The sequence below is a fragment of the Stegostoma tigrinum genome, chromosome 22, assembly GCF_030684315.1.
Source record: "Stegostoma tigrinum isolate sSteTig4 chromosome 22, sSteTig4.hap1, whole genome shotgun sequence".
Taxonomy (NCBI): domain Eukaryota; kingdom Metazoa; phylum Chordata; class Chondrichthyes; order Orectolobiformes; family Stegostomatidae; genus Stegostoma; species Stegostoma tigrinum.
Window position 1 is genome coordinate 38833557 of NC_081375.1, and position 27971 is coordinate 38861527.

The 27971-nt window shown below is 42.9% G+C and overlaps 1 protein-coding gene across 1 annotated transcript; it reads left to right on the forward strand.

The window, feature by feature from the left end:
- The first annotated feature begins 1901 nt into the window (after positions 1–1901).
- On the forward strand, positions 1902–24706 carry pmp22b (peripheral myelin protein 22b). The gene is made up of 5 exons (XM_048555366.2): positions 1902–2052; positions 3625–3732; positions 4270–4363; positions 8786–8926; positions 21594–24706. The coding sequence occupies exons 2-5, from the start codon at positions 3655–3657 to the stop codon at positions 21758–21760; spliced, it is 480 nt and encodes a 159-aa protein (XP_048411323.1). The 5' UTR covers positions 1902–2052; positions 3625–3654; the 3' UTR covers positions 21761–24706.
- Positions 24707–27971: the final 3265 nt, after the last annotated feature.

Consider the following 27971-nt stretch of genomic DNA (forward strand, 5'->3'; position numbering starts at 1 on the left):
GTGTGGATGAGCAGAGAGATCTTGGTGTCCCTGTGCATGAAAGTTGCCACCCAGGTTGATAGGGTTGTTAAGGTGGTATATGGTGTGTTAGGTTTTATCGTCAGAGGGATTGTGTTTCGGAGCCATGAGGTCATGTTGCAGCTGTACAAAACTCTGGTGCAGCCGCACTTGGAGTATTGCGTACAGTTCTGGTCGCCACATTACAGGAAGGATGTGGAAGCTTTGGAAAGGGTGCAGAGGAGATTTACTAGAATGTTGCCTGGTATGGAGGGAAGGTCTTATGAGGAAAGGCTGAGGGACTTGAGGCTATTTTCATTAGAGAGAAGAAGATTAAGAGGTGACTTAATAGAGACATGCAAGGTGATCAGAGGATTAGATAGGGTGGACAGTGAGAGCCTTTTTCCTTGGATGGTGATGGCTATCACGAGGGGGCATAGATTTAAATTGAGGGGTGATAGATATAGGACAGATGTCAGAGGTAGGTTCTTTACTCAGAGAGTAGTAAGGGAATGGAATGCCCTGCCTGCAACAGTAGTAGACTCACCAAATTTAAGGGCATTTAAATGGTCATTGGATAAACATATGGATGATAATGGAATAGTGTAGGTTAGATGGGCTTCAGATTGGTTTCACAGGTTGGCGCAACATCGAGGGCCGAAGGGCTTGTACTGCACTGCAATGTTTGATGTGCTATGTTGTAAGTTTCAGCACATGGGGTCACCTTATTAAATGGTTATGAAAATGGAGGTAAAGTCAAACAGGACATCACAAGAGAATTACAGATCTCAGGCTATGAGCAATACCACGGAAGGTCAGTCGGTGTCAATAATACTCGCATTTACGTAAAATGTTATTCAGAATCCAAAGTCTCTTCACGGAATGAATCAGTTTTGAGCTCTAATTGTTATTGTGTAGGCGTGGGCAGGCTAAAAGCAATAAATGGATGTCAATTTGTTGCACGGAACCGGTTCTTAGAAATGGGGAGTTCCAATGACGGAATTATACTTCATTCACTGCTTAGACCAGTATGACTTCCCTTGGAGTCCCCAGCTTGTGTTATCTCGTTTCCCTCTGTATCTATAAACAATTACCATCGAGAGAATGACAGAAAGCCAACCGCGATCCAGTCGAACTGAGTCACTGAAATACGGACAGCGCCTTTCGAGCTGACTCACGGCGGATGAAGTGTGTCTCCTCGTCGGAGGAACTGAGCGGAGTGCCTCCCGCAAACCGTAAGGCTGGAAAACTCAATGATACAGTTACAAAACAACACCCCCCCCCCCCGCAAGAAATTGCTGGGGATAGAAATCTCAGTAGATCTGGCAGCGTCTGTGGAGAGAAATCACAGTGACCTTCCTTCACTGCAGTGATCAATTACCCCAACCCTTTCTCAGCTCCCCAGAATGCAGGTGATCACTGGATCATTCACGTTTCAAGAAAAGGGAATAATTCCGCAAGTGCTTAACCGTATTTTTAATTTGCAACTCGAGTACAAACGAACCCATCGAAAAATCACAAGCTAGGTATAACTATTCAATATGGGCAAAAAAAAAGTTTCTGGATGCGGAAAGGTCTAAAAATTATTTTTCTTGCAGAAATGCCCGTACAAATAAGTGCTCAATACGACCCCAGGCGTAAACGTGCCGTAAGGAAGGTGCTGCTGCAGGAACTTTGCAGTCCGCCGTCCCGCAGGCAGCGACCTTGGGGCTGGGTTTACGAAGAGGCGGCGCTCGGTCGGTACCCGCAATGCTGGGAGATTCAATTATCCCCCGCCATCCCCCAGCCGCCTGTGTGGGCTTTGGCGACAGACTAGCAGCGGATTGGCGCTGCCTGTTAACTTCTGACAGCCTTGTCCAGTCCCCACCCCGGCCGAATGACAGCGGCCACACCCCAGCGCTGCGCGTAATGAGGGCGTTGGTCTTTCTACTAAAGCAGACCCTTTAGTAGTTGAAGTTTCTCTGTCGGGACTTTGCTGTTAGTGTCAAGTTCTCCTCTGTGTGTGTCTCTCTCTTTCGGTATTCCAGATCGATTTGTAAAGGATATCTTGCTCGAGTAAGTTGGAGCTCAGCTTTTCTGTTTTTCTTTTGTTTCCAAATGACTGAAGGGTTTGTCTTTTTTTGGTTTCAAGCTAAATGTTCTGAAATTTGACGGAGCAGCGCAACTTGTCAGAAGTTGCGGCTGAGCGGTGCCATGTTTACATGGGAAAGGAGATTCCCAGAGAGGCCCACCATTTACTACTATGTAAAAGTCGATTTTTAAAAAAAGATTGGGGGATCCTTTTAAATTTACAATGCATCTCAAAACGAGAAGGAAAATATACAGGTTTGCAAGATCGGGGAAAGGTTTATTTTTAAAATTTCCGCGAGGTGTTGATGGCACTTTGGCGCCTTTTGCAGTTCGACAGGAGGAGAGGAGCTAGAGGAATCCGAACTGTCTCCTTGCAAAATCCCTGTTTGCTTATCTGAAAATAATTTGTCCGCATAGCCTTGTTTTTATAATGTGAGTACATGGCCATTTCAGGACGATACTGTGTCCCGGCACCAAGTGTAATCTGAAACAGTCTCCCAGATGTTGCTGTTTAGTGTAACCACATATCCTAACTTTAACGAACTTGGGTGGCTTGCTCCGTTTTATAAATCAATGATTTATTTTAGATGGCCACTGATTGGAGAGGAGGTGGGTGGTTGGAGTTGAAATGTTTCTGTTGAGTTTGACTCTCTCTATACTTAGTTTGGATGCCGAGACTGTTTTAATCTATACCAAATGTCGGGTGTCAAAAAAAACGCGTTGCTGCTCCAGTCAATGGTGCCTTTGTGAACGGCAGACTGGGTTTGAGATTAATGAGAGAGAGGAAAAAAATATGGGCTGCTGATACTCGCATTGCGGAGAATCCCATTTCCATCTGCCCCGTCACTAATACTGAATGCACAGTGAACCATCCTGCCCCTGAGCCAGCTGACTATTTGCAAAGCCTCTTCATGTGTATGTACCCTTTGGGTTGCTTAATTCACTAACGTTAAATTTTAAACAAATCTCCGTTCAAAATTGAATCTTTTAAACAAAAAGTGCGCTGCAGCTTCAATAAACAAAAAGTTGCAGGATAATGATTATCTTTTAAGATGGTTCCAGGGTGTTGCATGTTTTCCTCAAAAACTCCGATATTTGGTATCGCAACCAGGGAAAGGAAAATTCATGATCTGAAACATTAAACGTGGAAATGGGTAAATAAGAAAATTTGCAAGTTACGTTGGCTGCTCAGTTTAATTCTGATAACCCTCCTCTCTGCAATCACAGTCTTCACTTTGCGTTTGGCTTATTGCACGTGGAGGGCAAAGGAAAAAAAACAAAATGATCATGGTTCACGAAGGATTTGCCGCAGTGGGGGCAGGAATCAGAGAGGCAAGCATAAAATGAAGGAACTCAGGTGGCGCCGGTCATTCATTCGCTGTGCATAGTATCTGGGGGGAGGGCGCCTTCTGCCGGCGCTTTCCTGTTACCCCGCGTTTACAGACACGCCCTGAGTTTAATAAGATCACTGCAGTGTGGAGAAAGCGCCGGAGATCGTCGCACTTCTTCCCAAGCAGTTCACAGGCAACTTAACCTCCTCCTTTCTCTCTCTTGAAGTTTCCAAACTTGGAAAATAAAGCCTGCAAAATGATCGTCTTGTTGACGGGTATCATTGTGCTGCATCTGGCCGTCCTGGTGTTGCTTCTCATCTCTACAGTTGTTAATGTGAGTACAACAGGCTGTTTAAGCAAAAATAAATACATCCCTGGGCTTAGATTGACAGATGTACCTTCTTATGGAAGAAAAAAATGCATCTTGGATCCCCTACTTTTCCATCAATGTTTCATTATTTAGCCCTATAATAATTCTGCCAGGTTCAATTCTGGCTTTAATTTTGGAATGTGTTACTTTTAAACTGGCTCGAACGTTGCTTGATTCGATTTTGTTTTTAGCACCAAGTAAATTGTTTTCGTTTCTGTAAAGTGATGCGTGCAATTGTTGTTAAGAGTCAACGACAGGGGTATTTTACGTAGATGTCTAGATTGTTTGTTGCAAGGATATTGACGCGGTTTGGAATGAATGGACCGCTGTTGTATATAACAGTCGCTTTTGAAAACAAAATCGCTTGAAGTTTAATTGGGTTTCCAGATGTTGATTTCACATAATTTTACAGTTAAATTTTATTGATTTTTCTTATCATTGAATTGACAATAGAGTTTCACCTGTTGTAAACAATTTGTTTAATGTTTGTTTCTCTCGTAGTCTTGGTGGTACTTCAGTGATTTTCATAGTCTAGATATCTGGCAGAATTGTACATGGCTGGAGTTCTGGACTTGCGAGACATATACCACGAACGGTGAGTATTTTCCCCTTCCTCCTCGTTCTCCCCCGGCCCCCCATTTACAGTTTGCTACTTTAGAGTAAGTTGATCATTTTAGCAAAGTTTGCTGACACAGCAAGGAATGCACGGATCGTTTCCATTCACCAGCATGCTCTGAGAGCAATGTTTCTCCGAACGTTTCTCTCATTTAAAGTGCATAAATGTGGGCGAGGTCCTGGGAGCTGCGTAGTCTGGGAGCACCTAGTGGACCAGCTACAGAATTACACTGGAAAGGGCCAGAGTAAAATCTTGGCAACATCTCCTGCTGCAGAATCAGCATTTTTCAGCAGGGGTCTGGGCTGGGATCGGTCATTAATTGCGCAACGTAGGCAGAAATTCCATATCCATTCAAGTCCACTCAGATTGAAATAATCTTTTCTCTAACATGTTGGGTCTGTCATTTAACCTTGACTATATAATTAAATATTTCTCCACTCAGGTAATGATGCAGTCAGTTTTATAGGTTCAAATTCTTTTACAAATTCAGAGTTTTGGGGAGTGTTTGCACATTTTTCTGAATTCTTCACATTACTGGTGTGAAATTATGGAGTGGAAGTTGATTTGTATATTACTTTTATGGTTTGGCTATTGGAATTTGGAGAAAGGAGAATGTAGAAAAAAGCTTGCCAGCGGATGAAAGTTTCCTCCATGTATTGGTAAAAGTTGATGTAAAAGATTTCTGTGGCATTTTCAAATACCTCAAACATAAGAGCAGGAAATCATAATTACTTACACTCTCCATCACTGAAATAAGGGTTGCTTTGCCTTGTGGCTGTCAGTTTCCTCCCATACAACAATAATTGCTTTTCAAGTACTTAATTTGTTGTAAATTCAAATCTAATTTATTTTAATATCACTGGCTATTTTGCAGAGTTGGGGGTTGTGGAAGCTAAATTATTTGAACCTGATTTCAGTCCCGTTCTATAGGATATTGAATCAAGTATACTTGGTCCATTCAACTTAAAGGATGGGGATTGTCCAACATTAAATGTTTTTGGTTTGATTTACTGTTTGAGAAAGTGGCAAATGTATTTTGTGTTAAATAATTTTTTCGCAACAGCCATTTAATTATACAGTCATGTCCCAATCATATGATCTGAAAATGAACCATGGAATTTCAAATTTGTTTCAAAAGCTATTGTAATCAGTATTATTTAATTAGAGAAATAAGTCACAATACTCCAGGTATTTTGCATAATTTCTCAACAATTCTTTATCCACACATTTAATTAATTTCTTTAAGCACAGCAAAATCTCTAAACAGAAATTAATCTGGAGCAAGGAAAGTTGGATAAGTGAAATTAATATTTTCAAAAACAGATTTTTTTTAAAAACGTGGTTAGAGACAAATTTGGAAGTAGGCACTTCATTGCAATGTAGCCTCAAAAATGAATGTATCAATATTTCCTTTTGATTCAAAGGCGGAATATAACACAGAATAACAAAGAAAGTGGTTTGAACTAGATGAAATAGGAATCAGAATTTCTTTGACACTTTCATTTAGAGGAAATGGATGTGATTCTGTTTTATGAACAGCGCAGCAACTAAACAGTGTGGAGGTTGGGATTTTGGTCGGTACTGGTTATACTTATGATTTTTTAAAAAAAGGCTTACTCTTGGATATTTGCTAGCCATGAAGGAACAATATTCCTAGATTAGCTGTCTTGGTCAGAGGATCAGAGTTTACAGTTTCATCATCAAACCTCTAATGGAAAACAAGAGATGTTCAGCTGGGGTCCAGCTGAAATTCTCTACTGGGTTTTTTTTGAAAGTAGATGACTGAGCAGATTACAATTTCATTTTCCTTCTCAAGTTGCTTCATCAAATTTCGTAACATATGAATGCACTAAATTCACTGTTACAACCATCATTCCAAACCAAGAAAATGGGCTTGAAGTGTGCCACACTCAGAATATTTTTCTTGTGTAATTTACATCTTCACTTGCAAATTTAAAAGAAGATGGTGTTTTCTGTCTAGTTTTACAATGAGCATTAGTCTTGGAAGTATCAATGAACAGTGATGAGAGCTCTATTACAGTGTAGAACAGTATTCAAATTGAAATGAGAAAAGCAGGGGTAAATCAGGAAAACTTTAAGTCGTGCTTAAATGCTAAATGCTTTTAGGTAGTGTGGCAAACCTGAAGATTTGCATATCAATGCAAATGTTCTGCTGTGAGCAAATCTTCATATAGGTAATTGTCTGCAGTTTTAATGTAAATTCTAAATGTAACTTGTCTGCAGGCAACAGGATTCCATTGCCTGCCTACTATTTACATGGATAATAGAAGTATTGCATGCCATTCTGCAGGATAGTGGGAGGTACTGTGACCGTTCCAGCTATTGTAGGGAGTAGGCTGGCACAATCGGAGGTGGAAGTGGGAATCTGCTGTGACCTTTTAAAAAAGAGAAGCTTTTGTGAATCTTTGAAGTTGTAATAGCCTATCTAACTAAGAAGAAATTTCAAGCACTGGAAACACTAAACAGAAGGTGCTGATTTAAGGACAATGGCTTCATCAGTGCCTAGAGAGAGAAGAAGATGTGGAGATGTCTGTGTTGAGCTGGGGCAGTCAAAGGAGCAACACTCCGAAAGCTTGTGATTTCAAGTAAACGTCTTCGACTATTAACTGGTGTTGTGACTTCTGACTTTAAAGAGAGAAGGGGGGAACATAACACTAGCTAACCCACTCATCAGAATTAAACTGGTACATTGCTGCCTTTTTTTTTGGGAGCCTGATCAATAGATCTCCTTCATTTTTCTAATATTCCTGCTTTCTATGTACCACTGATTACCACACATGAAGATCATGCTTTTAATACTTTGTGAGCACGCCCTGAAATCTACATCTGATGAAATGATTTTTGGAAAACAAGTTCCAATTTGCAGAAAGTATTCTGTTGGCAAACAAGCACTTTATCTGCTTCCAAGCTATTACAGAATCTCAGGACTGTAGTCCGAGCGCTAATAATTTTGCTGCAGGCACAGAAATTAAACACATGACTCATTTGGTCAGAAATGGCTTTTTTTTAAGCTGATGAGCAGTTTCACTGCAGTATTTTGTTAGCATTTTTGATTTTTGCTTTTCATCCTGAAGCTGAAGTCTGTAATCCAAGACCTCTACAAAATTATGGTGCATCTAACACTCAGCTCTGCACAGTAGGAATATGAGGATGAAAACCTGTTCTAATGCAACTTCATGCAAGTTTTTAGCCTCCACCTCACTAAAAATCTTGGAGAACAATACCAGCCACCTCTTCCCCCCCACCTGGCATGACCTGTCACAGTTGGACAAGTGCCAGCCTTGGCCCATTGGCACAACCGTCAACCCTATGTCAGTTAAAGCCAGGAGTTCAAATACCATGTCAGTGATCCAGGGTGATCTCACTGGAAAGCCTGCTTTAGTATTGTCTCTTGGACATAATATTGCAAAGGGACATTTTCTGCCCACTCAGATAGTACCATGAAATATTTTGCTTCAATTTTAAGAAAAGCAAAGTGGTTCCACTGATGTCATTGCCAATATTTATCCTTCAGTTAGATTATCCGATTATTTATTTCATGATCATGCTGTGCATTAAACATCTGCAAATTTGCTGCAACGGTTTTTTAACTTTTGAAGCAGTTAAATGACATTTAAGCTTACCTGAATGAAGCTTTAGAATGTCCTGAGCCTATGAAAAATGTTACCTGAATCCAAGTTTGTTTTGGAAAAAGTACCTATGTTGTAGTCACCAATCCCTATCTAACAGCAGCAGTGGTGTGGGGAGGCCAAATTACCTTTTTTTAGTGCCCCAGTTTTAGGGGACACAATAAGTACCTGTAAAGGAACATAAAATAGGAAGTTAGCACCAATTTTTTAAAAAATCACACTGGGGTGTTTGCACCTGGTCTATATTTACAGTGAGCCAAGCCCACAATTTCAGCTCTCTGTCAGAATTTCAAATGTGTTGAGGCATTGAGGAAGAAGCAGGGATCCAGGATTTGTCTTGACCTTTGCACCTGGAAAACAGAGCATTTTCTGCCAGAGTAAAGGTCAGGAAAAATCGCCTTTCTATATTTAATTACCTGACCTCCAGGCCATCACTTGATCATAAGATTACAAATAACAAAGGTGTTCAACATGGATTGCTTGACATTTAATCTCTCAGAAGCTCAATTAATGACCACTGACAGTGTTTGAAAGATACCGTGTCCAGTTGTAGTTTATAGCATCATTTGTATTGATTCTAGCTGTCTTATTGCATCTTACTGTATTGATATTTATCCTTCTAGTTTAAATTGATAGTTGTATTCGGTAGAGTATTTGCAGAACCGGCCAGCGAAAGGGAGCAAAACTATAGGAAGTCAATTTTGATGACTTATCACTGTAATTAACAGTTTTTCTCTTGTCCTGTTTTCAGAATGGCTGCAAGCTGTTCAGGCTATGATGATTCTGTCCATCATCTTTAGCTTTTTGTCGCTGATTTTATTCTTCTGCCAGTTGTTCACCCTCCAGAAAGGTGGCCGCTTTTACATCACTGGAATCTTCCAGCTACTCGCAGGTAAGTTTAAAAATTGACATCTCTTCACACGTCTACGTAATGATGGTGAATAATTGAATCATCCGTTTATTTTTTGTGTTTGAACATTAATCATTATTTCTTCTGAGTTTGAGTTGGCTGATTGATGAATTACTACAACTTGAGAATTGTAAATTGTGTGGACTGACACAGCGCTCCTGACTTGCTCCCATCCACTTTTCTAAACTTCAGTTTCCATTCTCGTCAGCTTCCTTTGGTCGAGGTAATCGGAGAGACTTATTGTTGAAAGCTGTCGTAGCAATGTGATGTGATCAGTGTGGAAGGTTTCCTTCAATGTTAGTGCAGTGGAACTGGTTTAACTGGAATGTTTTGGCTGTTGTCAACATCGACAGCCTCTAAAGTTATACAAATGTCTCTCTTGGTCTTGACATGACTGGCCAATTTGCTGGAGAGGAACCTTCTACTAACAGGTCAACAAAATGGAAGTGACAAAAATAGCAAGTTCATTGACTTCTATACATCACAATCATAATGGTATTGAGAACATTGTCGCACGTGTTATCACCCACTGGCAGTTGTGTAATTTCAGTGCTAAGCATAGTACTCCACCTAATGTCAGGGAAAACATCTAGAAAATTGATCTGTTAACTTTCAAACGAGATCCCAGTCCATTCAACAATGCATAGTGACTGTGCCAAAACATCACAGAACCCTCTGCACCTCGTTTGGATGCCTGAAGTGAGGAATTTATTCAGTTTTTGAGAATGATTGCAGCAAGTGGTAAAGGAACCTTTAGGTAACAGTGATCACAACACAGTAGAATTTCATGTTCAGATTGAAAATGAGAAATATAAGTCTGTAAGAACAAAATCAAGGTAATTGAGGAAATGGCTAATATAATGTAGGAAGCAAGGTTTGAAAGGTAGGATATTAGAACTGCAGAAGCAGACATTTTTAAAGAGATTCTCAGCAAAGATTTATTCCAGTGAGAGAGACGTTTTGAGAAGGTCTGTGGGTACAGTGCATAAAATTACAAAATTGATGGTAGGTCAGAAGACTGGGCAGATTTTGAGGAACATGACTGAAAAGATAAAATAGGAATCAAAGTAGAAGAAAACTAGATAATAACATAAAAACATTGTGAGAATTTTGCAAATATTTGAATTTGAGACCTTCACTAAATTTTCTTATTTTTGACTTGGAATGGAGTTGCATTTGAGAATTGAATTTTGAAGAGCAACGTGTTTTTTTAAAAGAAGGAGGGAGCAAACAACTGATGTTTGCTGTTGGGAACTGGACTGAATGCAGGTTAGTAACAGCTCTAAGGACGCTGCAGATTATTCATCACTGAAATATTATTCTAATAGGCTGGCAGCTGGTTGGATGTTGTATTGATCAATCAAAGGATGACTCACTGGTTGGCTGGCCACCACAGTGTTGAAAAAGAAAGAGTAAACAAAGTGAACTGCTCGAACTGGGTTTTGGGCAGGAAACAGTTTTGCTTTGGAAGCTGCTGGACTGCCTTAAGATTTTGGTTTTTGGTTTTGCCCTCCAGTTATTGACCAGTTGAAAGTTCTGAGAAAAGGACCCAGTCAGTAAGAAATAAGTTGTCTCCGGAGGTCGACAGGAGCAGTTTGTGTTCACTGGTGACTTCAGAATTTAAAGCAAGATGTAGAATCCTATGTGCCTATACTTTATAACTCATTGTCAAAAAAAAGTCATGAAAATCTGACATTCATCACTAAAATGAGTATGGAATTAGTGTGGGGCTGGATGAGCACAGCAGGCCGCGCAGCATCTTAGGAACACAAGAGCTGACGTTTCGGGCCGAGACCCTTCATCAGAAAAGGGGGATGGGGAGAGGATTCTGAAATAAATTGGGAGAGAGAGGGAGGCGGCCTGAAGATGGATCAGTGGGAGAAAGATCCCCTGAGGTTGGTCCGGAGGGAGGAGGGTACCTTCTTCAGGTTTCTGCAGTTCCCCTTATCTCTGATCACAATTTTAACCTCACTGCGAAGCCTCTTCCAGGATGCCTAACCTGAAGAAGGTACCCTCCTCCCTCCGGACCAACCTCAGGGGATCTTTCTCCCACTGATCCATCTTCAGGCCGCCTCCCCCTCTCTCCCTATTTATTTCAGAATCCTCTCCCCATCCCCCTTTTCTGATGAAGGTCTATGCCTGAAACGTCAGCTTTTGTGCTCCTAAGATGCTGCTTGGCCTGCTGTGTTCATCCAGCCCCTCACTTTTTTGTTATCTTGGATTCTCCGGCATCTGCAGTTCCCATTATCTCTGATGGAATTACAGTTCTTTTCTTTCTTAATTTATCCCTTAACTAAGTCTGTCTGTTGGTGTGAGAGTGCAGATTCATGTTAAGATTTGGCTTAGATCATCAATATTACTTCGAGTACCTTTGTAGTTTATTTGTGTTCTGCGAAAGTTACATTAGAACTGTAAAAGCAATTTATTTATAAATTTGATGTCCAAGATCTCTTATTTGTGAAATCTGGTTCGGAACAACTCAGCACTTTAGAAGTTCATTGAATGGATTAGCCACACAGTGAAATTGAAACAATGATAGGGAGGCGAAACAAAAACAAAGTTGCTGAAAAAGCTCAGCAGTTCTGGCAGCATCTGTGAAGGAAAAAAAACGGAGTTAACATTTTGGGTCCGGTGACCCGAAACTTATTTGGTTTGTCTTGTTATCCCTGCATCTTAACATTGAATAGGAAAAATGTTTGAATATAGTTAGTGTTTGTCTTCTAGAGAGATCCTGGGGAACTAATGATGAAAATGAGGAAATGGCAGAAAAAGTAGTCTGCCTTTACTGTAGAAGATGTCAAAAGTTTTCCAAAAGCAGTGGAAAATACAGGTTATAGAGGATGGAAATAATCACCATTACCAGGGGGAAGAAAGTGCTTAAAAAAACTGTTGAATGTAAAGTCTGATAAGTTCCTGTTGACGTCCTGCATTCTAGGATCTTAATTGGTGACTCTGATGGTATAAAATAGTGCTTTATCTTCCAGAATTCCTTAGATACGTGAAGGATCCCAGAGTATTAGAAATTGGCAAATGTGGTGTCGTCATAGTCTTACTATACCATAGGGCTGCTTTCATTATTGGTTTAAAATGAGAGTCACTACAGTTGAGGCAAGGGGATGGTTTGAGAAGGAAAGTCCTTCATAGCAATTTCAGCTGGTGCTGGAATTGAACCCACACTGGTGTGATTCTGCATTGCTTCCCACCCCCCCACCCCACCCTCGTGACAACCCTAACACATGCTCTCTCTTTCTCACGCACACGTTTTTTTAATTAAAGAAAGGGTGGGTGGGGAAGAGCAGACAGGCAGGAAATCATAGGGCAGTTAGCGTGTCACAGTGAAAATCCTTGACTCCATTATTGAGGATATTGCTGTATGTTAAAATCACTATTTTATCAGGTTGGCACAACATGGCTTTGATAAAAGGGAATGATACTTAATGAAGGAGTATTTTGATAAAATAACATCTGTGGTGGATAGAAACTAACCGTTAGATGTGGTTCACTTGGATTTTTGACGGCATTTGATAAGATGTTACAACAAAGTTTGTTATATGAGAAAGCACGTGATGTGGGGTAGCATTTTAGCATAGATTTAAAGATTTCTTAGTTAAGAGAAGTAGAGAATAGGAATAAGTGGGAGTTTCTTGGGCTGATAAACTATTGCTATCGGACTGCTACAGGAATCAGTGTGATGTCCTCAATTGTTTACAGTCAATGCCAAAGATTCAAATAAGGTAACTGGTTGGTGGCTGACTTTGCTGATGGCCCTTTGTATAGATGAGAAAGTAAGTTGTCAAGAGAAGAAAGCTTTGCAAAGCAGCAAGTAATTCAGAAGAAAAATGAAATGTTGCTGTTTATTGCAAGTGAAATAGAATGTAGATCAGAAGCTGTCCTGCTGGAGGGATTTTACATGTGGAGTACTGTGTACAGTTTGGATCTGCTTGTTTGAAAAATTATTGCTTTGGAAATATTTCAGGGAATGTTCACTCAACTCATTCCTGAGATAAAATGCCTATTTCATGAAGAACTGAAGGGCAGGCTAGGTCCGTACGCATTGGAGTTTTGAAGAATGAAAGCTGATTTTACCAAAATGTGTAAGATCTTGACAGATCAGAATAGGGTGGATACCTGGAGGATGTTTCCACTTGTGGGGAAGACTAAAACCAGGGAGATGGAGTTGAAGATTAGGAGGTCTCCTTTTCAAGTCCCAAGATCAAGAGGCCTTGTTTTTCTGTGAGTTATTAGTAAATGGAATTCTCTTCCCCAGAAGAGAATTGATGGTAAGGCTTTTAATTTATGAAGCCTAAATTGGACTTTTGTTTGATAAGGAAATTAAGGATTATGAGGTAGGGGGCGGAGGGTATGTGCAGATAGACAAAACTGGAGGAGGCAACACCTAGGTTTGAAATGATCACTTGGCCTACAACTGCTCCTACGCTCCCAAGTGTCTGATCTGCTTGATTCTGTAAAGAAAACCTTCTTGGAACCTAGTATCAGAGATAATGGGAACTGCAGATGCTGGAGATTCCAAGATAATAAAATGTGAGGCTGGATGAACACAGCAGGCCAAGCAGCATCTCAGGAGCACAAAAGCTGACGTTTCGGGCCTAGACTCTCTGATGAAGGGTCTAGGCCCGAAACGTCAGCTTTTGTGCTCCTGAGATGTTGCTTGGCCTGCTGTGTTCATCCAGCCTCACATTCTATTATCTTCCTGGAACCTAACTTGGTTTTCGATTTTTCTTAACTATACCTATCTCCTGCTATCCAAATCATGTATTATCTCTAGTGGACACATTCTAGAGCTTAATAAAATGTGAGGCTGGATGAACACAGCAGGCCCAGCAGCATCTCAGGAGCACAAAAGCTGACGTTTCGGGCCTAGACCCTTCATCAGAGACGGGGATGGGGAGAGGGTTCTGGAATAAATAGGGAGAGGGGAAGGCGGACCGAAGATGGAGAGAAAAGAAGATAGGTGGAGAGGAGAGTATAGGTGGGGAGATAGGGAGGGGATAGGTCAGTCCAGGGAAGACTGACAGGTCAAGGAGGTGGGATGAGGTTAGTAGGTAGATGGGGGTGCGGCTTGGGGTGGGAGGAAGGGATGGGTGAGAGGAAGAACAGGTTAGGGAGGCAGAGACAGGTTGGACTGGTTTTGGGATGCAGTGGGTGGAGGGGAAGAGCTGGGCTGGTTGTGTGGTGCAGTGGGGGGAGGGGATGAACTGGGCTGGTTTTGGGGAAGGGGAGATTTTGAAGCTGGTGAAGTCCACATTGATACCATTGGGCTGCAGGGTTCCCAAGCGGAATATGAGTTGCTGTTCCTGCAACCTTCGGGTGGCATCATTGTGGCACTGCAGGAGGCCCATGATGGACATGTCATCTAAAGAATGGGAGGGGGAGTGGAAATGGTTTGCGACTGGGAGGTGCGGCGGTTGTGGCAGGGACGGCCTTGACCATGTCTCCCGCATTTCCCGCAACACATCCCTCACACCCCGCCCCCGCCACAACTGCCCAAAGAGGATCCCCCTCGTTCTCACACACCACCCCACCAACCTCCGGATACAACGCATCATCCTCCGACACTTCCGCCATCTACAATCCGACCCCACCACCCAAGACATTTTTCCATCCCCACCCTTGTCTGCTTTCCGGAGAGACCACTCTCTCCGCGACTCCCTTGTTCGCTCCACACTGCCCTCCAACCTCACCACACCTGGCACCTTCCCCTGCAACCGCACGAAATGCTACACTTGCCCCCACACCTCCTCCCTCACCCCTATCCCAGGCCCCAAGATGACTTTCCACATTAAGCAGAGGTTCACCTGCACATCTGCCAATGTGGTATACTGCATCCACTGTACCCGGTGTGGCTTCCTCTACATTGGGGAAACCAAGCGGAGGCTTGGGGCCCGCTTTGCAGAACACCTCCTCTCAGTTCGCAATAAACAACTGCACCTCCCAGTCGCAAACCATTTCCACTCCCCCTCCCATTCTCTGGATGACATGTCCATCATGGGCCTCCTGCAGTGCCACAATGATGCCACCCGAAGGTTGCAGGAACAGCAACTCATATTCCGCTTGGGAACCCTGCAGCCCAATGGTATCAATGTGGACTTCACCAGCTTCAAAATCTCCCCTTCCCCCACCGCATCTCAAAACCAGCCCAGTTCGTCTCCTCCCCCCACTGCATCCCAAAACCAGTCCAACCTGTCTCTGCCTCCCTAACCGGTTCTTCCTCTCACCCATCCCTTCCTCCCACCCCAAGCCGCACCTCCATCTCCTACCTACTAACCTCATGGCACCTCCTTGACCTGCCCGTCTTCCCTGGACTGACCTATCCCCTCCCTACCTCCCCACCTATACTCTCTCCACCTATCTTCTTTTCTCTCCATCTTCGGTCCGCCTCCCCTTCTCTCCCTATTTATTCCAGTTCCCTCTCCCCATCCCCCTCTCTGATGAAGGGTCTAGGCCCGAAACGTCAGCTTTTGTGCTCCTGAGATGCTGCTTGGCCTGCTGTGTTCATCCAGCCTCACATTTTATTATCTTGGATTCTCCAGCATCTGCAGTTCCCATTATCACATTCTAGAGCTTTCCTTGTTTGATAACCATACACCAGGAACGAAGCTCCCCATGTTAGATTATATTTGATATGAAAGCAGCAGTTCTATTGTATACTTACCCTAATTTTGCACATTTTTACGTATCTAATAATAGTATGTTGTAATTTTGGTCCAGGCTTGTGCTGTAGGCTGTGGCTAGGATAACTAATGTCTGATAGGGAAGTTTAATTTAGTTCTTGACATAAAACAGTGCCATTTTAGATAATTAATGGCTGCGGGCCTGGCAATTTTTACATTTAGAACATAGAACATAGAACAGTACAGCACAGGACAGGCCCTTCAGCCCACAATGTTGTGCCGACCATTGATCCTCATGTATACACCCTCAAATTTCTGTGACCATATGCATGTCCAGCAGTCTCTTAAATGACCCCAATGACCTTGCTTCCACAACTGCAGTTGGCAACGCATTCCATGCTCTCACAACTCTGTGTAAAGAACCCGCCTCTGACATCCCCTCTATACTTGCCTCCAACCAGCTTAAAACTATGACCTCTCGTGCTAGCCATTTCTGCCTTGGGAAATAGTCTCTATGTTTGTACCTGAGCTAGGTCTTACCTTGGATTGGTAAATTATTATGGGAAACTCATATGTAACCTGGCCTCCATCCTGGCACCTTTTATACCTGTTAGTGAAAAAGGGTTCACCTTGGAAACGGCTTCATGGTCAAGATGTAGCCATTAGGAAGTGAAGAAGCAGCTATCATTGTTTAAGATGTTGGCATACAATAATCCCAAGCAAGATCTAGTGCTGACATGTGATGCCTCCCTGTACAGTAACAGATTGCTGTTTGCTCACAAATGGCTCAATGGTGAGGAAAGCCCAATAGCATTTGTTTCCTGGACTTTGGCCGATGCAGAATGCAAACACATTCTTCTTTCGTGTGAGTAAGTTCCACCAAAACTTACAAAAGAAAAAAACATCTCCAGGGCTTTGACAATCTCTTCTTTCTCCTTGGCCACCTTCTGTCTAAGGAGAACAGTTAAATATCTAACTGAACTTCTTCATTCTTGGAAGTTTTCTTATGTTTCTGTCCACTATTCAAGAGTATTCACATGCTTACTATAATGTGGTGCTCAGAATTGAACACTGAGCTGCAGCTGAGGTCTAACACTTGTCTTCTATGAGTTTTTACTATTAACACTTTCTTTTGACTTCTCACGCCTTAGATCAAAATTTGTTGGGGTGTTGGGGGGGCGGTCAGGTGGGTGGGGTGGGGGAAGAGGAGAGGAGAGGAGAGAAACGGGGATAAATGGAATAGGACATATTAATCTTTCTAGAGCTGCATGAAGAAGAATTGTGGATAGAAAGTGAGGTCATGTGTGGGCTGAGAATTATGTAATTGAGAGGAAATGAAAAGTAGCTGGGAGTGGCAGGTGAATGAAGGAGATGCAGATTGGGCTGATGCCAGTGAAACTAACTGGCAGTAATAGGCGCGACAGTCACACTCCAGTGTCCGCATGTGAATAGTCGGGTGAGTTTGATTTTAAACATGATCAAGTCCTCGTTGTTCCAGTCACCAATTACATTACTCTCTCCATAATTTTGTTCAGTGTTAATGGAAAAGGACAAAACACCTTACAATCGGATTGTATGCTCTTGGAAAATGATGAATGAAGAAGGGCTGCCTGGCTTGCAGTGTTCCTCCAGCTCCACACTTCTCAATGACACCCAAAATTTTTTTCAGAATTGATCTTGGGGGTGGCATGGTGGCTCAGTGGTTACCATTGCAGCCTCACAGCACCAGGGACCCGGGTTCAATCCCAGCCTCGAGCGACTGTGTGGAGTTTGCACATTCTCCCAGTGTCTGCCTGGGTTTCCTCTGGGTGCTCTAGTTTCCTACCACAGTCCAAAGATGTGCAGGCTAGGTGGATTGGCCATGCTAAATTGCCCGTAGTTTTCAGGGGTATGGGTCTGGGTGGGATGCTTCAAGGGGTGGTGTGGACTTGTTGGGCCAAAGGGCCTGTTTCCATACTGTAGGAAATCTAATCTAATACCTTCACAGATGTAAATTTGTTATAGTAACAGATCATGACCCCGCTAGGGGTACTCCCAACAGGATTAGGCCATGCTGTCAATAGCTTCAGCATGAATTCACCCTGGGCTCTCATTCTAATTGCGTTCAATTACAGGTTGAAACACCATGCAGGAGGCCAGGTAGTGAACACTGATGCCTTTAAATGCCTCCCACTGGCACATACGCCAGTGGTAGTGCTGCCGCTGGAAGGGTCCATTCTGGTTTCAAACTTCCTGGGCACCCATCTGGTCACTGCTGACAATATTCGACACAAAATTCCACCCTGGCAAAACTAAAACAGCTGCCAGTAATGGGGGAAGCAAAAAGGCCATTCCCTTTCTGGACCCTTTTGAGAGCAAATTGCTTTCCAGGAAGGCATTTCATTACGAGGAGCAACAGTGTTGCCCCAAGCAAAGGTCGCCACCAGATACTGGCTGAACTCCTCCAGGGTCATTCAGGCGTTTCCCAAATGAAGATGTCATGTCAGGTGGCCAGGATGGGATGCGGACAGTGTTGGTGGGGTAGTGCCCGGAGTGCCAACAAGGCCGTAGGCTAATGCCAGCAACACCGCCACATTCGTCAGCTATGACAGCCCTTTCACTGGCTCAGCCTGCTTTGACATTATGGACATCTACTCAAAGTGGACACAGTGTGGAGCTGGAGGAACACAGTAGGTCAGGCAGTGTCAGAGGATCAGTAAAGCTGCACTTCCGGTTGAGATGTTTCATCAGGTCCTGCTGCTCCTGACCTCCTCTGTTCCTCCAACTCTGCGCTGTATTGACTCTGACTTCCAGTATTTGCAGTTCTTGCTTTCGTCTGCTCAAAGTGGTTGGACATGCAGAGATTTCATTTGTCAAACATAGGGAAAACAATAGAAAAGCCGTGAGTACCCTTTGTAGTGCCCAGTCTCCAGGAGTGTTCGTCACAAATAACTGGCCATCGTTTACCAGCAGGAGATTCAAGTATTTCTTAAAGTTGAATGGCATTTGGTACAGAAGGACAGTTCCATACCATTCAATGGTCTGATGGAAAGAGCAATCCAGACTTTGAAGGCAGGCTCAGAGAGACGGCCTACAACTTCTCCAGATACCAAACTGTCCCAGTTCCAATTTGATTATGAGACCACACCTCGTGCAACTACAGGTTAAATCTGACCTTCCTGGACCCGGGGGAGGAGTGTGAAATGGCATTAAGAATGCCAACGCCAGACACCACATTCCACTAAGTGAGAGAGACAGTTTACTTCAGGGGAAGAGGTTTGGTGTGGAAACCATGGAAATGGGCGTGCATGGTTAAAAGGTACGGCCGACCTGAGTTCAGGTCCAGTGACACAAAGTTTGGGTAGCTGAGGGGGACTTGGGCAAGCGCGTGGATCACATGAAAGCTGCAAACGCCAGCAGCAAAACATCCCTGGCCCCTCAGAACAGCCCGAAAGCCCCATGAGTTCTCCCCTTCCGTTTCACATCAAAGAAACCTCAGAGTCTGCAATTGTCACGGTGGGTGATATAACCCCGATGCATTTACTGCCTGAGGAAGAGAATGAATTTCTTCCCAGATGCTCTGGGTGCAAGAGGCGGGCTATGACCCGAATTATATACCCACCCTTATCTGAGGCTGAGTTGGAGGAACTGGACCTGGTGCAACAATGCCCCAGGAGAGGCTACAAGAGGAAGACTAGCCCCGTGCCCTGGACTTGGAGACAGGGATATAGTGATTGTAACAAGGTTGGCCAGGTGAACCTCAGAAGATGAGTTCTCTGATTGGGACTATTAATCTGGTCCAACTGCAGAGCTCTGGCTGACAGATAAGATCAGGAGTGTCAGAGGTTCTCACTGGACCAGTGTCAAGTACTGTGCGTGGTAAATAAAGAGTGACTTGGTGATACAATACCAACCTCTGTAGAGTTATTTCAAGATTAATGAACTGGTGGAATCCAGAGCAAGCATAATTAATAACTTTGTACACTCCTATTTGAGAAATGTTATTGATTTAGCTGTCGTGCAGTCAAATTCAGATTTGTAGTTGGAAATTCTAATGAAATGGAGACCAGTTACTAGTGGTGTACCGCAAGGGTCGGTGTTGGGTCCACTGCTGTTTGTCATTTTTATAAATGACCTGGATGAGGGCGTAGAAGGATGGGTTAGTAAATTTGCAGACAACACTAAGGTCGGTGGAGTTGTGGATAGTGACAAAGGATGCTGTAGTTTGCAGAGAGACATAGATAAGCTGCAGAGCTGGGCTGAGAGGTGGCAAATGGAGTTTAATGCCGACAAGTGTGAGGTGATACACTTTGGTAGGAGTAACCGGAAGGCAAAGTACAGGGCTAATGGTAAGATTCTTGGTAGTGTAGATGAGCAGAGAGATCTCGGTGTCCATGTACACAGATCCTTGAAAGTTGCCACCCAGGTTGACAGGGCTGTTAAGAAGGCATACAGTGTTTTAGCTTTTATTAATAGAGGGATCGAGTTCCGGAACCAAGAGGTTATGCTGCAGCTGTACAAAACTCTGGTGCGGCCGCACTTGGAGTATTGCGTACAGTTCTGGCCACCGCATTATAAGAAGGATGTGGAAGCTTTGGAAAGGGTGCAGAGGAGATTTACTAGGATGTTGCCTGGTATGGAGGGAAGGTCTTACGAGGAAAGGCTGAGGGACTTGAGGCTGTTTTCATTAGAGAGAAGAAGGTTGAGAGGTGACTTAATTGAAACATATAAAATAATCAGAGGGTTAGATAGGGTGGATAGGGAGAGCCTTTTTCCTAGGATGGTGATGGCAAGCACGAGGGGGCATAGCTTTAAATTGAGGGGTGAAAGATAGGACAGATGTCAGAGGTAGTTTCTTTACTCAGTAGTAAGGGAATAGAACGCTTTGCCTGCAACGGTAGTAGATTCGCCAACTTTAGGTACATTTAAGTCGTCATTGGATAAGCATATGGACGTACATGGAATAGTGTAGGTTAGATGGGCTTGAGATCGGTATGACAGGTTGGCACAACATCGAGGGCTGAAGGGCCTGTGCTGTGCTGTAATGTCCTATGTTCTATGAAACAGAATTTATATATAACTGAGTCTTAGTTCTTGTATTTCCTTTCTCCTCTTAAAAACAATTTTCACAAGAAAGCCTTTTTGCGATTTTTTTTTTGACAGGAGAATATAGTGAATCTGCAAAAGTTGTGGAATAAATGTTTTTTGCTAATGTGTACAAGACCGATAATGTGAAACATTTCGTTACTTTCCCTTTCCCACAATGTCCCATTATCATGAGAACTATTTTGGTCTGTTTATGGACCTAAAGGAATTTTGTGGAGTGACAACTCTGAAGTAAGCCTTCTGCTATGTTTAGACTGTGTGCAATTTCCAGCAACGTAGTTCCTAATTTACCTTACTAGCTGGAAGGACTAGAATTGCAGCCAGCTCTTGTGTGGGTCTCATGACTTCAAACAGTACCTCTCAAACTGATTGAAGACTTTCATGTTTGGTGTCTTGCTTAGAACAGTTAGACCATACTACACAAGTTGATATTAAAGGATTTTAGGTAATTTCAAAATCCAATTAAACATTGCACTATGCTGCATATTTGGGCTTCAGATCGGTATGACAGGTGGGCACAACATCGAGGGCTGAAGGGCCTGTACTGTGCTGTAATATTCTGTGTTCTATTTGTTGTATGTTACTGAGTGACAAATTAGAGAATTGTGATTGGACCCCGTTTACAGAGAAAGCCTAACTGATTTACTTTAGTGTCCCATTAGCTAATACTGTTACCTGTCTATGGGAGAAGGGGAGATTTTAACCTGCCTGATGAGGAAACTAAGCAGTTTGAACCCACAGCCAGTTACTTCTCATTTGAAGTCAACTGAGTACTATTGAGTGGTGAATCAGGACCTGGCAATGGGGTGCTGCAGTACTACACAGGACTGTGATACTTGTATTTATGCAGTCTGTTATCAAATGTGTTCAGTGTGAATCTCAAATTTAGCCATGTGATTGTTCTAAATTCAAAGCTTTGTGTTGCTTTGCAGGTATTTGTGTGATGAGTGGAGCAGCGATATACACAGTGCAGTACCCACACATTCATGGTGAGCGCTACAGTGGCAGTTACGGATTTACCTACATTTTGGCATGGATTGCTTTCCCTTTGGCTTTGTGCAGTGGAATCATCTACGTCATTCTAAGAAAGCGTGAATGAGCTGTCGTAGATCACGACAATCCAAATGTTGCCATCTTTAGAGGAATAAAAGAAACATTACTGTTTTAATTTGAAGATGTATATAGTATCTATGGTTTAAAACCTATTTATAACACTTTTTACACATGTACATAGTATTGTTTGCTTTTTTGACTGAAGCTCTATTTTGCAAGTTAATTATAAGTGCCTACAGAACATTCATTTTTAACAGTTTATTAAAAAAATTTGCTGAAGCCAAATTCTGCAATAAAATTTTATTTTGAATAGAATGTTAACCAAAGCGCATGTATAAATTGTAGCTAGTAGTGTTTTTTAAAAGTGGTGCAGCTTGTACAAATAAATTGCTAATAGCTGACACGTTTGAATAGTTTACTCATGTAGATATAAAACATTTACAATTTTCAATGGTGCTATGTATTTACCATTCCTTGTGATGATAACCTATAGCGATCTCTTTCACTGGAGAGTTACTATTTGCAAGAAGGTAAAATAAATGCTTTAATTCTAAGGACTTACTTTGTCTAAATATTTCTGTATGAAAGGAGGTTTTTCTTTGGCATTGTGGAGGTTTGAAAGTTAATATAAGCTAGGGAAAGTGGTGTTAGAAAGTGGGTGAGAGGTGATTTGAATGCCCACAGTAAGACGCTGGCCAACAGAAGGAGGCTACAGTCATTCTCTCTTCCCATTTTGTAATCCAATTTTCTCCTGATTTGTGATCTCTTCATTTTCACATTTGTTCCTTCCCCTGCCTACCTTGGTCATGCTAACTGTGACTTAAGTTTTCTTTTGTGGCTGTTAAGTTGCACTTGTGGCAAGGTGTAATGTTTCAAAGTGCAGCACTTGGCTGGTTTTGTTGTATGGAGTCTGGAGGGCTCCCCTTTGCCCAACATTTGGGAATAGCAATCACTATCAGCTCTGTTTCCCTGGTGAATGGAGTGGGCACTGGACAGCAACAAATTAATCTGTTGGGTGCATGATATCACCAACACCACTACCACACCAAGAACAATCCCAGGCTACAGAAATCAAACCTTTGCCTCAAAACCAATTTCCCATGTTCCCTTTCTCGAATGCAAGAGTGTGGTCTCACTCCATATATTTTTATCGTTCTTCATTTCATCAACTTATAGCTGGAGGTGTCAGCAAACTAGTATTGATAGGCTTAATTTTAGCTGTTGAAAGCATGCTAGAAATTGTAATTTAAGATTTTAGTGGGGCATACTAAATGTAATGTTTAGAACTAACAAGTATGTACAGTTGCTGGAAATGTATTTTAAAAACACTAATGTATCATTGTATTGACAGTGTTCTGCCACAGAGCAGTTATAAAAATACAGAAAGGGACCACAAATAAAACGCGTAATTGAAATAAATGGGAACTATTCTAAAAAGAAATCCAACAATGTTTTCCACATAGAAGTAACAATGTATTTTTGGTTCATTACCATTTTTCATTATTTTGAAAGAGTAACAGTTACCATGCAATAATAACAATTAAATAGGTTAATATTCTAAATACAGCTGTAGTGCCCATTTCATGAGCATCCTTCCTAATGGTGGCCGCCAAACAAGATTTCAGTTTTTATGTGGCGTCCATCAGCTGGGTATTGGCTTCCTTGGCTTGTGCACATTGAGACCGACTCTTTCTATAAAGTTGGTTTTGTGTCTCACTGACTTCTTGTGCCTCTTTTGATGATATCATTTTCATCAGCCTTTTAGGGATTGAAGTAGTTTCACATTTTCAGAATTGTTCTTTTTTCCAGTGATCTTGACAAAAAGCAGGATATTAAATGTTTTGTCAGTGGTGTGAAAAGGCAGTGCACGCTTCAACAAGCTTAAAATAAAATAGTCTGTGGCTTTTGTTGAGATTGTGAAGATTTTCAGCCATGCAATGATGTATGAGCTTTGCTGTTTTAAAGCTGCACGCCCTTTCTAATGTGGCATTGGTAATTATTAGAAAGTTCAGTAATAATGACATCAGTGGTATCTTATAAGAAAAACAAAAGTGTAAAGTATGTGAAATGGTTTACAAGAAAACCAACTTTCGTAGCAGGAAAGATGCTTTACCTTTTCCTTCTAAATAGCTGCCCGGATTTGTCGTCCACTAACAAGACCCATCTTTTTCAGACAGACACTAGCTGCATGAGTTCCAGATGTCAATACATCTGTAGCTCACTGAAAACACTGTTACTGCCTGAAGAAACTTGGTTAAAATACAGCACATGGTGGTGGGATGCCTGAGAAGTTGAGAACACTGATGTTTTCAAACATTTTTGCTTAATGGCTGCATTGAAACATCAAAACTTAGAACTGGAAACACAGTTAGCGGAGTAATACTCTAATAGCTGAGTACTACTACAAATAACTGTGCAGAGCGAGAAGCCCTGCTGCAGATGGTTGAATGCTATTCCAGAAAGCTGAGTTATACTTCAGATGATTGAGTATTGTTTGTTCCTAAGAGATCAGCCCCAAGGCAGCTTTCAGCAAAATATTTGTTACTTTACAAGAAGTTAAATTATGCAGTACTGGCTAGTTTGGTTCATAACCACTATCCAATGCCAAAGTTAACCACTGTTTAGATGGAGCTGTGGAATAAACAAGTCTGGCACTATGCAAAAAAAAAGGAACTGATGTACTTATGGTTATATAGGCCTTTGATCTAATATGAAACGCAGGTTACTAAATTTATTATCCCTTTGATGAAATCTGTTCTTGTTTACGTAGTAAAGTATAATGAAGCATGATATAGTACTAGTCCCGTTTGAACTGACCTCTCTAGCAGATTTCTTTGTGTTACTGCCATCCAGTGAAATCTGCAGAAGGGTTTGGTGGTGGAATTGTATTTGATGTGCTAACAAAAAAAATGCCTTATTACGTGTAAGTACAGTCAGATGTGTTTGATGTACTTGAATAATGATGAAAATAAATAATACTGGCTTATCTGTGCAGCAAGTTGTCCTTTCGTTTATATGTTACCACCTCAAGTGTTTAACTCTCTGAAAAAGGATTCTAGTCTGTAAACAATCCCCTTGAGTCAAAATATTAGATGCTGATGCCAAAGTTTGTGCCACTAATGCTTCACAGGCCGTGTATACTTTCAGCTCGGTGATGCTAATGGTTTCTTCCATCTACGGTGTAACGGAGTGTTAACGTTTTCCCAACCAATGTGCAGGTTTCGTAAATAGACAAGAACCTTGCCTAAGAAGTGACAAATGTGAGTAGCCTAATCTCTAACCAGACTCAAAGTCCAAATCTAGAATCGGCTAATGTGATTTCATGGCTAAAAATAAATTGCGTACTACAGTGTTGAACATTTGACTGATGTTACTCAAAAGTATTTTCAACCCTGGCTTCTGCATTTACAGATCTAGATATGTAACCATGGCTCTGGAGAGCACAGTGGTTAACTTTAGCTGCTATAGATGCCGTCTGAGTTCTCCATGCTTCTCAGTGATGTTGAGAAATGAGATGGACAACACTTTCCTGGAGTCAACAAACACAATGGTCTGGTTTCTCCAGAACTAAACTGGCTTCTGGAGCATTATTACAAGTGAGACTTGTAGGTTGTTAGTTTGCCCTAGGCTATGTCGACCAAATCTTCATGTTCACTGAATCACTGTGTCTGAAGCTGCCTACCAGAAGCTGGTTCACTTTTCACTAGTGCAGTCAGCTGAGGCAGTGGGAACCATTCTCATCCTCTGAGGTAGCTTCTCAGTTTGGAGCCATCATCCTAGAAAATTTGTGGTGGCTCAAGAAGCAAATACAACCCTCCCATCTGTATACCGAAAATCCTTAAAGGTTGTCTTTAAACTGCCATGGCACAGGATTTCAGGTAAAGTGAATTAGCATTTCAGCTTCAAGCTTAACTTTTTATTTTAGAAACAAAGGGACTTTAAGTTTCTAAACTACCAATTTTAATGTTTTAATTATTTTTAACAATGTTACTTAAAAACAATGTTTTGTTTTATTTGTGTTATCCCATTTAAGGTTAACATTAATTGATGGCCTAGTGGTATTATTGCTGAACTCTTAAGCGAGAGACCCAGATAATGTTCTGGGAACCAAGGTTTGAGTCCACCCATGGCAGATGGTGGAATTTGAATTCAATAACTATCTGGAATTAGGAGTCTAATGATGACTATGAATCCATTGTCGATTGTTGGAAAATCCCATCTGGTTCACTAATGTCCTTTTAGGGAAGGAATCTGCCATCCTTTCCTGGTCTGGCCTACATGTGACTCTGGACCCAAAGCAATATGGCTGATTCTTACCAGCCACCTGGGCAATTAGGGATGGGCAATAAATGCTGCCTGGCCAGTGACACCATCCCGCGAACGAATTTAAAAAAAAGAATATATGGGACTGTGTATTGAAACAAAATGACCGACTGTGTCAGCCATGACTTTGTATTGTCCTTTAAAGTTGTGGTTGTAAAATCTATTCCAGAGACTTCAACACAAAATCTAGGCTGATATTCTCATGCAAAATTGAGGGAGTGGTGTATTGTCCAATGTCATGCCTTTTAGTTGAATTGTTAAAGTGAGGTCCCATTCTATCATAATAATAATAAAATGTGAGGCTGGATGAACACAGCAGGCCAAGCAGCATCTCAGGAGCACAGAAGCTGACGTTTCGGGCCTTAGACCCTTCATCAGAGAGGGGGATGGGGGGAGGGAACTGGAATAAATAGGGAGAGAGGGGGAGGCGGACCGAAGATGGAGAGTAAAGAAGATAGGTGGAGAGGGTGTAGGTAGGGAGGGGACAGGTCAGTCCAGGGAAGACGGACAGGTCAAGGAGGTGGGATGAGGTTAGTAGGTAGCTGGGGGTGCGGCTTGGGGTGGGAGGAAGGGATGGGTGAGAGGAAGAACCGGTTAGGGAGGCAGAGACAGGTTGGACTGGTTTTGGGATGCAGTGGGTGGGGGGGAAGAGCTGGGCTGGTTGTGTGGTGCAGTGGGGGGAGGGGATGAACTGGGCTGGTTTAGGGATGCAGTGGGGGAAGGGGAGATTTTGAAACTGGTGAAGTCCACATTGATACCATATGGCTGCAGGGTTCCCAGGCGGAATATGAGTTGCTGTTCCTGCAACCTTCGGGTGGCATCATTGTGGCAGTGCAGGAGGCCCATGATGGACATGTCATCAAGAGAATGGGAGGGGGAGTGGAAATGGTTTGCGACTGGGAGGTGCAGTTGTTTGTTGCGAACTGAGCGGAGGTGTTCTGCAAAGCGGTCCCCAAGCCTCCGCTTGGTTTCCCCAATGTAGAGAAAGCCGCACCGGGTACAGTGGATGCAGTATACCACATTGGCAGATGTGCAGGTGAACCTCTGCTTAATGTGGAATGTCATCTTAGGGCCTGGGATGGGGGTGAGGGAGGAGGTGTGGGGACAAGTGTAGCATTTCCTGCGGTTGCAGGGGAAGGTGCCGGGTGTGGTGGGGTTGGAGGGCAGTGTGGAGCGAACAAGGGAGTCACGGAGAGAGTGGTCTCTCCGGAAAGCAGACAGGGGTGGGGATGGAAAAATGTCTTGGGTGGTGGGGTCGGATTGTAAATGGCGGAAGTGTCGGAGGATAATGCGTTGTATCCGGAGGTTGGTAGGGTGGTGTGTGAGAACGAGGGGGATCCTCTTGGGGCGGTTGTGGCGGGGGCGGGGTGTGAGGGATGTGTCGCGGGAAATGCGGGAGACGCGGTCAAGGGCGTTCTCAATCACCGTGGGGGGAAAGTTGCGGTCCTTAAAGAACTTGGACATCTGGGATGTGCGGGAGTGGAATGTCTTATCGTGGGAGCAGATGCGGCGGAGGCGGAGGAATTGGGAATAGGGGATGGAATTTTTGCAGGAGGGTGGGTGGGAGGAGGTGTATTCTAGGTAGCTGTGGGAGTCGGTGGGCTTGAAATGGACATCAGTTACAAGCTGGTTGCCTGAGATGGAGACTGAGAGGTCCAGGAAGGTGAGGGATGTGCTGGAGATGGCCCAGGTGAACTGAAGGTTGGGGTGGAAGGTGTTGGTGAAGTGGATGAACTGTTCGAGCTCCTCTGGGGAGCAAGAGGCGGCGCCGATACAGTCATCAATGTACCGGAGGAAGAGGTGGGGTTTGGGGCCTGTGTAGGTGCGGAAGATGGACTGTTCCACGTAACCTACAAAGAGGCAGGCATAGCTGGGGCCCGTGCAGGTGACCATGGCCACCCCCTTAGTCTGTAGGAAGTGGGAGGAGTCAAAAG